Source organism: Microcebus murinus, chromosome 10 (genome assembly GCF_040939455.1).
Source record: "Microcebus murinus isolate Inina chromosome 10, M.murinus_Inina_mat1.0, whole genome shotgun sequence".
NCBI classification, from domain to species: domain Eukaryota; kingdom Metazoa; phylum Chordata; class Mammalia; order Primates; family Cheirogaleidae; genus Microcebus; species Microcebus murinus.
In genome coordinates, this window is record NC_134113.1 from 25,483,015 (window position 1) to 25,495,046 (window position 12,032).

The 12,032-nt window shown below is 36.7% G+C and overlaps 1 protein-coding gene across 2 annotated transcripts in view; it reads left to right on the forward strand.

Moving 5' to 3' along the window:
* Nucleotides 1-12,032, forward strand: part of CEP83 (centrosomal protein 83) — a 127,691-nt gene that overhangs the window by 108,397 nt on the left and 7,262 nt on the right. For both annotated transcript variants that reach the window (XM_012775275.3, XM_076007102.1), the window contains 2 exons: nt 1,346-1,503; nt 4,942-5,071. In XM_012775275.3, coding sequence (XP_012630729.2) covers nt 1,346-1,503; nt 4,942-5,071 — 288 coding nt within the window. The remainder of the gene's footprint in view (nt 1-1,345; nt 1,504-4,941; nt 5,072-12,032) is intronic.

The following is a 12,032-nucleotide window of genomic DNA, read 5'->3' on the forward strand; positions in this document are numbered from 1 at the left end:
GCTAGCTGGTACTGCTTTGCATGTGTTACGGTTTTTAAGTCTTAACTAGATGGGCATAATGTTTGATACCTGGAGAGGAGTTATCTATTATTATTGGCATTGGGCTTTGTGTCATCCTGTGGATATGGAGAGGTATTAAGCTCTTTGAAGGCCTTGTTCAGGCAGCTATAATACAGATTTAATATTTGCCACTCCAGGTAAAAATAAAGAGTGAATAGTTCTATATGGAGAAATTCATTCTAAAACAAAAATCTGAGACATAGCATTTTACTTTATTCTGCTAACAGTTATTCTGTGGACATTCAGAGTCCTATCTTAATTTGACTTTGCTACCATCAGGAAGTAATGGAATTATTTTCCATTTACTTAATTTATTGTATAAGAACCTTGTTTCTTTTTATCCTTGAATCTCATAATGGGTTCTTTTGATCTCTGTTCTCTTAACTGTCTTTGGTCCAAAATGTCTCTCACAGAATGGCTAAGAAAGGTAAAAAGAAGTGAAAGAAAAAGGAGGACTCTTAATAATTGGTAAAATGGTTTGTGGGGGAAGTAGATGTAATTGTTCCAAATGAAGATTATTTGGATATAATTTAGAAGCAGTGTAAATCTTTGTAGCCTGGTAATCTGTAACTAGATAATTACCCACTTTTCATGAGAAGGAGTACTCCCAGATAAAGGTAAATTGGGATAGAGAACAAGACTTGAGTGACATTATGTGGTTTGATAAATGGCTCTAGAGAACAAGGAATTCCTAGCATTGATTAGATTTCTTGGAGCATCTTTTTTCTGCCCAGCACTGCAAGCAGAATGCTTAGAAACTATTTAAAAACAGTGAGAGTGATCCTTGCTGTATTTACAATGAGCAATGTTGACTGCTCAGAGAGCAGAACTCCTGAAGACTGCTCATCTCAGGATATGTGGGAAGGGGAAAACAGATTTCTTTAGCTGCTTTCTTACCTGACCTGCTTCTAAAAATCTGTTTTTTCCTAAGAGGCTAAGGGAAGGCTAGGGTGAAAGGAGACTAAATCATTAGGTTGTCCTTTTTCATTTCTCTGCTTTCCTCCTCAGAACCTTCCTCCCCTTCCCAATACCTCTTCTGGCACACATATTTTGGGAAAGGAGGGAGGGAACTCAGTGACTGAGAGACATAGTTCTTGCTGATCTCTGGTTATAATAATAAGTGACCATAGCTGCTGCTATTTATTATTTTATTTAGGAGCAGCCTCAGGGCATACCACCTGGTTGGGGGACTTGTGAGGGAAAGACGCTTAGTAACTTCTGTGTCTCCCTGCCTTACTGCATTTGTTTAGTGGCCTTATGTTTCTCTTCTTTCTTCTCTTTTAAGCAAATCAGTCGTTTGCAGATACAAGTGACCTCACTTACACAGTCAGAGAATGACTTGCTGAATTCAAACCAAATGCTGAAGGAAATGGTGGAGAGGTTAAAACAAGAATGCCGAAATTTAAGAAGTCAAGCTGAGAGAGCACAGCTAGAAGTTGAAAAGTAGAGTTTGCTCTTTTTTTTATGTACAAACTAATTTTTTATTTTTTCTATGTGATATATACCTTTAGTGGTGATTCTAATGCTGAATGTATTTTAGGAACTGGTTACAAATACCCTTTGAAAGCATACAATGGTCTTAGGTAGTACTGTATATAGAATGGACTTTATGGATTCTTGAATTGTTAAAAACATAAAATTAAGACATATTAAAATTCTGCTTGATCCAGGCGTGGTGGCTCATGTCCGTAATCCTAGCACTTTAAGAAGGCTGAGGCAGGAGAATCACTTGAGGCCAGGAGTTCAAGACCAGCCAGCACAGCAAGACCTCATCTCTTCAAAGTACAAAATTTATCCAGGTGTGGTGGCACATGTCTGTAATTCCAGCTCCTTGAGGAGTCTGAGGCAGGAAGATTGTTTGAGGCTGCAGTGAGCAATGATGATGCCATTGCACTCTAGTCAGGGTGACAGAGTGAGGCCTTGTCTCAAAAAATTAAACAAAAAATTCTGCCTGAGCATGGTATTCTGAAAACTCTCAAAGAAAAACTTTTTTTTATTGAGTAAACTAAAACATTTCTTTTGTCAAAAATCTAAACTATTCTTCTGAGTGTCATAGAAAGAATGGTTTTTGTTTTGTTTTTGATGTATAACACCTACTTCCTAGAATTAGAACTCGTCTCTTGGATTTTCCCTTTGAAAAATGAATTTGTCTATTTTTTTTTTTTTTTTTGTCTTGACATTTGTTAGTAGTAGATGGTATACTAAGCTGGCAGGGGAAAAAATGATTTTAGTGATATTCAAGATCTTATATTTTCTGGAAAAATTTGTTTAGGTGTGGTAGGACACTACTGTTTGGTATATTTCAAACAAGTAGTACAATTAATCAAAGTGTGTGTCTAAACTATTGGCACAGTTTTGTCATTTAACAATGGCTTGTTTATGTCAGCAGGGAAGAAACCTGGAGAGTGAGTCTCGATGAAATTGCAAAAGGCATTTTTTTCACAGTTTGTTGAGAATTAAATATTTTTTCTTGTAAGAAGTGGTCCAAAGTCTGGAAGCAGTGGTAGTCAGTTGGTGCAAGGTCTGGTGAATATGGTGGATGACAGTTTCTAAGTCCAGTCTCTGTAGTTTGAGCAACGTTGTTTGTGTGCCATGTGGTCGAGCATTGTCTTGCAAGATGACTGGCCTGTCACTATTGCCCAGTCTCAGCTGTTTAATTGCAAGCATCCTCATCGTGTCGTCTAGTTGATTATAGTAGACATCCACTGTTTTATAAAGAAGCTGTAGTGGATAATACCAGCGCTGGATCACCAGACATCTGTAGCTTTTTTTTGATGAATATTTGTTTTTGGACTGTGTTTCAGCATTTTATCTTTATCCAGTCATTGTATTGAGTGCTTGTGATTGTTGAAAAGAATCTATTTTTTATCACACATAACAATTTGGTGTAGAAATGGGTTGTCTTTATGTCGTGACAGCAAAGAAAGGCAAGCTTCAAGACAGTTTTTCTTTTGATGTTTGTTTAATTTATGTAGTACCCATCTATCCAGCTTCTTTTACCTTATCAGTTTGTTTTAAATGGTCTAATATTATTGGAATAGTCAAACCTTGTTGTTAATTAATGCGTAAGTTGAGATGAATTCATTTCCATTACAGTTTTTAGTTTATTTTTATTCACCTTAGTCTAAGGTCATCCACATGGCTCATTTTTAAGATTAAAGTACCAGAAAGGAACTTTTTAAACTATTGACATACTGTGTGTTCATTAGCTACATCTTTTCCACTTTGTTGGTATTTTAAGCTGTGTTGTATTGGTTATATGATAGAACTCATATTTTAAAATATGAATTTTTGACATATTTATGCTTGTACAAAAATTATTCTAAAATTGTGAAAGATAATCACAAGTCAAAATTTACGTTTGAAAGAAAGAGGATGTAGCTTGACAATAAAAATAAAACAAGAAGTGTCAAAGTGAAATGTCACAGATATTAACTGTCAAACTTAGTACTTAAGGAAATCGGACATTTAATACTTAATAACATAATATGTTTTAATTTTAATCTACAAAGTATTTTTTCACATTTGTTCTGAAGGCCACCATACTACATAAAACTTTTTTTCTTCAGTTCTTCTGTTATTTTATATATATATATAATATATTTTATAAATAATAATATAAATATTATAAATATAAATATAAAATAAATATAAATAATATTTTAGAGATGGAGGTCTCTCTCTGTTGCACAGGCCGAAGTGCAGTGGCGCAATCATAGCTCACTGCAACCTTAGGCTGAAGCAATCCTTCTGTCTCAGCCTCCCAAGTAGCTGGGACTACAGGTGTGTGCCATCATGCCAAGCTAATTTTTAAATCTTTTGTAGACATGAAGTCTCTCTATATGTTGCCCAGGCTGCTCCTGAATTCCTAGCCTCAGGTGATCCTCCTACCTTGGCCTACCAAGGTGTTGGGATTATAGGTGTGAGCTACAATGCCCAGCCTGTTATTTCATATTGTAAGGCTTATCCATGGTTTCATATATGGAGTTGAATTTCAAGAGAATGAAGTAAGCAAGGTATGTGTTCATAATTTGTTTTGACATTTTAGTTGATCCAACTTATTTTTCTTGTATTTTGTAAAAAAAAGAAAAAATTGTTTCTTGGAATTCTCAAGTATTTATTTGATTGAAATGAGCTTAAGCATTATAATGACAGTGGAGCTAACAAATTTAAATAATTCCTCATTGGTTTTTGAATATTATTCATAGGATTGTATAGAAGAAAATAGCTGGACTAGGGGTCAATGTAATTTTAGACCCAGCTAAAATATCTAGAATCTGTATGACCTTAGGCAAGTAATCTAACTTCTCAGGATTTGTTCTCATTTTTACTGCCTATAGTAAGGATACTAAAAATCATATAAAAAATGTAGAATAGCTTTAAAAATGTAAGTTGTTATAATGTTATTTTAAAATATCATTTATATAAATGTAACTCTACCCAGAAAACATATTGCATTAAGACTTGATTCTAGACTTGATTTTTAAGTAACTTGATTAGGTGACATTTTTATAGCTTGATGGTTATCAGAGTTCACTCCTGGTTATCAAATGTTCGTCCTGCCATTAACTAGATGTGAGTCCTTAAGCAAGTTGGTTAACTGCTCTAAGCCTCAGTTGCCTCATTTGTTAGAAAGATAGAAGTATAAAGGTAACAGAAGTACTTAACTCAGAGAGTTTTTATGAAGAATAAATGATGTAATCATACACTGTTCTAAGCCCAATGCCTGATTCATAGGAGGTGCTTAGTAATGGTAACATTAAACAATTGGATAGTTAAAGGTATGGTTAGGCAGGTAGTGAGTTTGCTTATACTTATTATACCTATTTAATCCTAATAGTTTATATTGACCTCCTTGCTTTGCATACATTATTCTGGCAGGACATTGGAAGAGAAACAGATACAGTGGTTGGAAGAAAAGCATAAGCTTCATGAGCGTATCACAGACAGAGAAGAAAAGTATAATCAAGCTAAAGAGAAACTTCAGCGAGCTGCAACTGCCCAGAAAAAGGCAAGTCATTCTTATTGAAATGATTTCTATAGAGTAAAACATAATTAACTATTAAGAAGAATGAAATGTAGAAATGAAGCAGAGATTTTTAGATTTGACATTTAAACATAACATTTTACTGTCAGCCTTGCAGAGATAAATTGGGAAAATCCAAACAGGTTTGTTTCTAAATTTTGTGTAGAAGTTATTTTTTTAGATTTGACATGTATTGTCTCACAGAAATGGTGTTTTTCAGAGTGATAAAGTTTCTAGGCCAGCCCATCTGAGTCTTATTTAACTCATTCTGTAGTTAAATTGTGTGTCATTGTTTCAACTATGCCTAACTTATATCTATAATATTGCTTTTGTGGTAAAAGCCTTTTCTGTTTCTAACTCAGAGCTATGGGATCAAGTATCTCCTTGCCCCAGCAGAGGAACTCCTTCTTCTGAAAGAGCCCTGGGAGGTCCCACAGCCTTGATCCTTTTAAAATTTTACCTTTGCAGGCATACTTTTCTTCAGAACATAAAAACTTTCCATCCCTCTGTACTACAAAAAAAAAGAAAAGTAAAAAAAAAAAAAAAAAAAAAAAAAAGAACATAAAAACTGTTTTCCTAGAAACAGTACAGGACATCATGGAAATAATGTAGCTAGATGATTCATCTAAGTCAGTGGCTTACAACTTTTTTTTCCTATTTCAATAAACCCAAGTAATGTAGCAGGTTCCATCAGTAATTGTGACTTGACTCACTGTGGCAGTGCAGTTCTCTTCAACTGGATTGGGATATAGAGAAGGGACATGGTGTGTGTGTGTGTGTGTGTGTATAGTCCCACAAATGATTTGATGTCTCCATTTGATAAATTCCCTTAGTAGTGTCATTGTTTATAGAAAGGAGAAAAACTGAGATTAAAGGAAGATGTTTCTAGATCTAGGCATCAGTGTCTTAGTATCTGTATGTTTATTGGAAAGGTTAACTATTTGCATTTGCATTAGAGAAAATAACTCTAGATTGTTCACATATTCTGAATTGGGAAACCAAGGACACTTAGCCACTTTTTTACATTATTGGATATAACTGCAAATGTGACAATTGGAGTGACAACATGGGTAGTCTAAAAGTCATTACTCCCCTACTTCCTTGGTTTCTGAATATTATTTTTTTCTTCTCATAATGCTAAAAGTAGTGTAATATTGAGATTACAAAAATAGCATTTATTATATGGGAATCCTAGTATTTTTATACCCAAATATAAATACTTAGTTTTTTCGCTGAGTATGTCACTTCTTTTCCTTTCTGTCTATGTAAGTACTAAAAAGTGTGGGGATATTGATGGGATTTCAGTGAATTTTTAATGACTTGCGATGATCTCAGAACTCCTACTTATACTTCTTTGTACTGTGATTGCAGTTTAGAAGCATCTGAAAGCCAGATTTCAGCAAGAAATCACTAAAAATTATAACAACTGATTTTATCTTTCACAGAGAAAATTTTATGTTGAGGTTTTAGGGTTAATATCTTAAGAGATCAGATTCTAATTATTGAGATTAGGTTGGGTTGACTTCTTTTGGAGCAAAAGTGACATCCAGTGGTGAGAGAGATTATCAACTAATCATCGGTATACCAGAAGGGGGGGGGGAGGTGATATTTTAAAAAACCTACAAAGTAACATTTCAACATTATTGTGACCGAGGATAAATTTTTTTCCTACTAAAAAAATTGCCAAATTATGGGTGTTAACATAGTAAATATTCATTTCATGTTTTAAAATGTGATCTGTGGATTGTGATTTAAGTCACAGGAAATTATTAAACTCAATTCAGTGCATAATTATGACCTAGAGCTATCCTATCAGGTGGGACAGTGCTCTAGGAGCTTATAATTTTATATCAATTAAAGTAGAAAAACATTATATGTGACATAGAAATACTATTTAAAACTATATAATTGTATTTAATTTTAGGACTGGAAGGGATTTTAGCATTCAGATAGCTTTTACAAATTAGGAAACTGAAGTAGTAGGTACCCAAGAACACTTGACTAGTAAGAACAAAACCATGACTGAGATCTACATTTTCCTATTCTCAGTCCAGTGCTCTTTCCACGGCACTGGTACTCTTTACTTTCCCATTTTCTTTGATTCCAAATACTTTGCTGCTTTTCTCTTCATTATAGCCATGGTCCGTATGAGTCTTATTTCCTTTGTCAGAATAATCACTGTAAATTAAGTTAACTCATACCTTTTTCCTATTCAAGTTAAAGATAATGCTTCTATATGAAAATGTTGGCTATAAGATTATAGAAATATAATTCGTAAGAGTGCAATATCTTTTAAGGTTCTTTATTTAAATGACAAAAATCACTTTCTCATGCAGTAATCTTAAAACAGTCACCAATTATGAACCCTAGGGCAGAAATCATCCTTTAGAGTTACTTTCCTATGAAAAATTCTTATAACTAGAGAGTAGCAAGTTTATTTTTTTCCTCAGGCTGGATAAGATTGCTTACTGCCATCTGAGTGTATTTATTTAGAGCTCCAGCCTCCTAGGTGCAAAGCTTATGGCATTTCTGGTGTTTTTGGTAGGGTCTTTCGTGTAAATGATATTTTGCTGCATTGATTGGAAGGGCTTGACCAGGGATCTTGAGGTGGGAATGCCCTTCTGTGATTGATTACTTCCCTTTATATCTTCCCACCCCCATTGTTGAAGTCTGAGTTTGAAGAGAGATCTCTTGAAGTGAGCAAAGTGAATTATTTTTCCTTTTGAAGGCACTTGAAATGACAACTTGTTTTTATTCCAAGATAAATATCTCTGAAGTAATTCTTGGTCAGATACTGTTGTGGATGTTTTCAAGATAGAGATGAATCATAGTCTTGAAGTTGCAAATACCTTACTGAATATGTTGTGTGGCCTAGATTATGCTACACACTGGAGAGAAAATAGAAGCCATGATTACTCCCTGCTTTTGATGACCATATAGTCTCGTTGGAGAAATAAGATAACATGCAAGAAATGCCTAAATAATACTATTGGTCACTCCCAGGTGATTTATATGGACACCAAAGTTTGAGAACCACTGTGCTAGACAGAAAAAACCTGAAGACAAAGAAACCAGTTAGGATGCTGTTATAGTAAACCTAAAGTGTGGTAATAAATCTGGAATTGGGGCTTGGAATGTGGGAATGAAGGTGAAGGGTAACTCCCAGAGGTATTCTGAAGGGGGAAAAAAAGTACAGAATATTGGTGAATAAGGAAGAATAATATGAAGTATTTTAGCTGTGAAAGGATATAAGCAGAGTTATTGGAATGAAGAACATGTGTGTCAGTTGAGTAGAAACAGAAGATACATTTGATTAAACACATTAGGTATGAAGTGATGGCAGTGTAGCCATTTAGACGTGTAAGTGAAGATATTCTATACGTTAACTGGAGATAATGGAATGTAAAGTGTGAAGATGAGTAATTCGAATTAGAGATGTGTAATTAGAAACTTGAGATTGTGCACATAATTGAAGAATACAAGGGCCAAGGACTAAGTTTATTTGGAAAGAGGAGCTAGGTGTGGTGGACGATGGTCATAGCAGAAGTTACATGGTGTTGTGGGAGCCAAGGAAAAGAAAGATGTCAAAGATAAAATGGTCATTGAACATGATTGTTGAAAAAAGTTCACTGGATTTGACTAGAAGGGGGTAATAGAGGACTCCCAGTTTTGAGTCTTGTATCCATATTCCTTTTTTTTTTTTTTTTTTTTTTTTTTTTTTGAGACAGAGTCTCGCTTTGTTGCCCAGGCTAGAGTGAGTGCCGTGGCGTCAGCCTAGCTCACAGCAACCTCAAACTCCTGGCTCAAGCAATCCTCCTGCCTCAGCCTCCCAAGTAGCTGGGACTACAGGCATTCGCCACCATGCCCGGCTAATTTTTTGTATATATTAGTTGGCCAATTAATTTCTTTTCTATTTATAGTAGAGACGGGGTCTCGCTCTTGCTCAGGCTGGTTCGAACTCCTGACCTTGAGCAATCCGCCCGCCTCGGCCTCCCAGAGAGCTAGGATTACAGGCGTGAGCCACCGCGCCCGGCCTCCATATTCTTTTAATCTTTTATTCCTTTGTGTCATGATGCTTGTAATGCTAAGGCATCCATTTGACTATCCTGTGACTGTATTGGACTGCTGAAGTAAAAATTAAAATCATTCCTTTCAACCAATTTCCCCTCAGAAAATTCTTTCAGTAGAAGTCATCCTTCCAGTCACTTAGGCTTCAAACCTTTGATTCATCCTGAGAACCGCCTTTTCTCCAAGTCTAGTCAGTCACTGTATTCGTTTCTTAGGGTTGCTGTGACAAATTATCACAAACTGTGAGGTTTAAAATGACAGAAGTTTATTCTCTCACAGTTTGGGAGCCTAGAAATCTGAAGTCAAGGTTCCAGCAGGGCCATGCTCCTTACAAAGGCTCTGGGGATGATCTTTTTCCATGCCCCTCTCCTAGCTTCTGGTGGTTTTAATAATCCTTGGTGTTCTTTGGCTTCTAGACACAGCACTCTAGTCTCTGCCTCCATCTTTACATGGTGTCCTCTCTGTGTGTCTGTATCTCTGTGTTTAAATTTCCTCCTTCTTATATAAGGATACCAGTCACATTGAATTTAAGGCCCACTCTAATCCAGTATCACCTCAACTTGATTACATCTGCCAAGATCCTATTTCCAAATAAGGTCACGGTGGGGTGTTTTTCAACACCAGCAATCAGTTCTCAGATCCCACAAGTTAAAGGGCTCGGCCCCACAAGACTGCCCCCACTTTAGACGCCAGTCACAAGTCGAAACCACCTGTACTTCTGACCAACTAACTATAAATTAAGTGTTCCTATGACCCCCTCTACATCTTTGATAATTTGCTAGAATGGCTCACAGGACTCAAGAAAAAATTTACTTATGTTTACGAGTTTATCAAAAAGGATAAAACTCAGGAACAGCAAATGGAAGAGCTGCATAGGGCAAGGCATGGAGGGTGAGCGGTGGAGACACATAGAGCTTCCACACCCTCTCTGAGTGAGCCACTCTCCCTGAAAATCAGTGTGTTCACCAACCCAGTAGCTCTTCGAATCTAGTTGTGTAAGAGTTTTTGTAGAGCTCAATCTCCAGCCCTCCTCTACTCCCTGGATGTCAGGGGAGTAGAGCTGAAAGCATCCACCATCCATTCACATCATCTTTCTGGTGACCACCCCCAACCCAAGGCTATCTAAGCCCCCTCCCAAGTCACCTCACTGATGTAAACTCAGGTGTGATTAAAAGAGACCTGTTAGGAATTACAAAAGACATTCCTATCACTTAGGAAATTCCGAGGGTTTTAAGAGCTCTGTGACAGGAACTAGAGACAAAGATCAAATATATTTCTTATTATACCAGAGTTACATTCTAAGGTTCTGGATGGACATGAATCAAAAATTCATGAGACACTATTCAACTCAGTGTAGTCACTGGACCTATGAATTCTTCCTTTATAATGTCTCTCAAATTTCCCATATCCAATTTCTTTTCATTCCTATTACTAATATCCTTGCTCAGATTCTCATCACTACCAGGTTTCTCTGTATTCATCTCACCAATTTACTCAACCAATTTATTGAGCACCTACTTATTATGTATCTACTATCTACTTATTCACTGGAATAGTGAAATAAACAAAGACCCCACACTGAGGAGCTTATGTTGTAGTGAGTGAGAGACATAAAGTAACAAATATGTATAAGGTAGAAGTGGGTGCTAAAAAGAAAATTAATGGGAGCAGGTGTGCTGTTGTATATAGGTGGTCAGGCAAGGCTTCTCTGATAAGGTAACATCTGAGAGAGACCTGAAGGAAAGGAGAATGGATCCCATGTTGTGATATGTAGGGTAAGAATGTTCCAGACAGAAGGAATAGCAAGTACAAGAGGGGGACAGGAATCTACTTGGTTTGATGAAGGAGCATGAGGAGGCCCAGGGACAAGGACAACTACCTCTCTAGAGGTAGTTGCAGGCCTGAGGATGCAGGCCCTTTGGCTTTCATCCTGAGTGAGGTAGGAACACACTGGAGGTTTTTGAATTGAGAAATAATATCTGAATTATATTTTAGAAGAATCTCTGTGGCGGTTGTATAGGGGGGCAAAAGAAGACTCAGAAAGACCACTTCTTAGTAATCCGAGTTAAAGATCAGGGTGACTTGGAGTAGAGTGGTATAGTGGTGGGACTAGTGGTCTAGTGGTGGTGTTCAGATTCTGTATATATTTTAAAGGTAGAGCTTACATTGTAGGGTAGGAAAGAGAGATGAATCAAAGATGACTATGATTTTGGACTTGAGCAGTTGGTAAAATACACTTCCTATTTACTGACATGGGACAGACAATGGAGGAACAGGTTTGGGGGTAAAATGAAGATGTCTTTTTGGACACATGAACTTTTTGAGAGAGGCCCATTAGAGCTCCACGTGGAGATGTTAAGTAGTCAGTTGGATACAAGAATCTGGAGTTCCCCGGGAGGACTGGGCTAGAGATGAAGTCTTGGGAGCCATCAGCATATAAATGGTATTTATAACAATGGGATTAGATAAGGTCAACTAGGAAGTGAAGGAAGGTTGAGAAGAGAATTGGAGGAATTGAGCTTTACAGAATTCTAAAGTTTAGAAGTTGAGAAGATATGGAGGAAACTGAGACGGAGTAGCCAGTATAGTAGGAGAAGAACCAAGAAAGTGGGGAATAAAGTGCTTCTGGAAGGGTCAGCTGTATCAAATGACATTTATGATAAAATGGGAAGAGGGTTCATAACATGAAGACCAAAAATAGATTTGGCTATGTAGTTATCATTGGTGACCCCGGCTAGAGTTGTTGCTGTAGAGTGGTACGTATGTAAACCTGATTGCAGTGGAATCAAGGGGAATTGGTTGGATGAGTGGGATGTTCCTCCCACTCACATAAGGTCAGGAACAAGGCAAATATGTCCACTATGACTGTTTTGTTCAA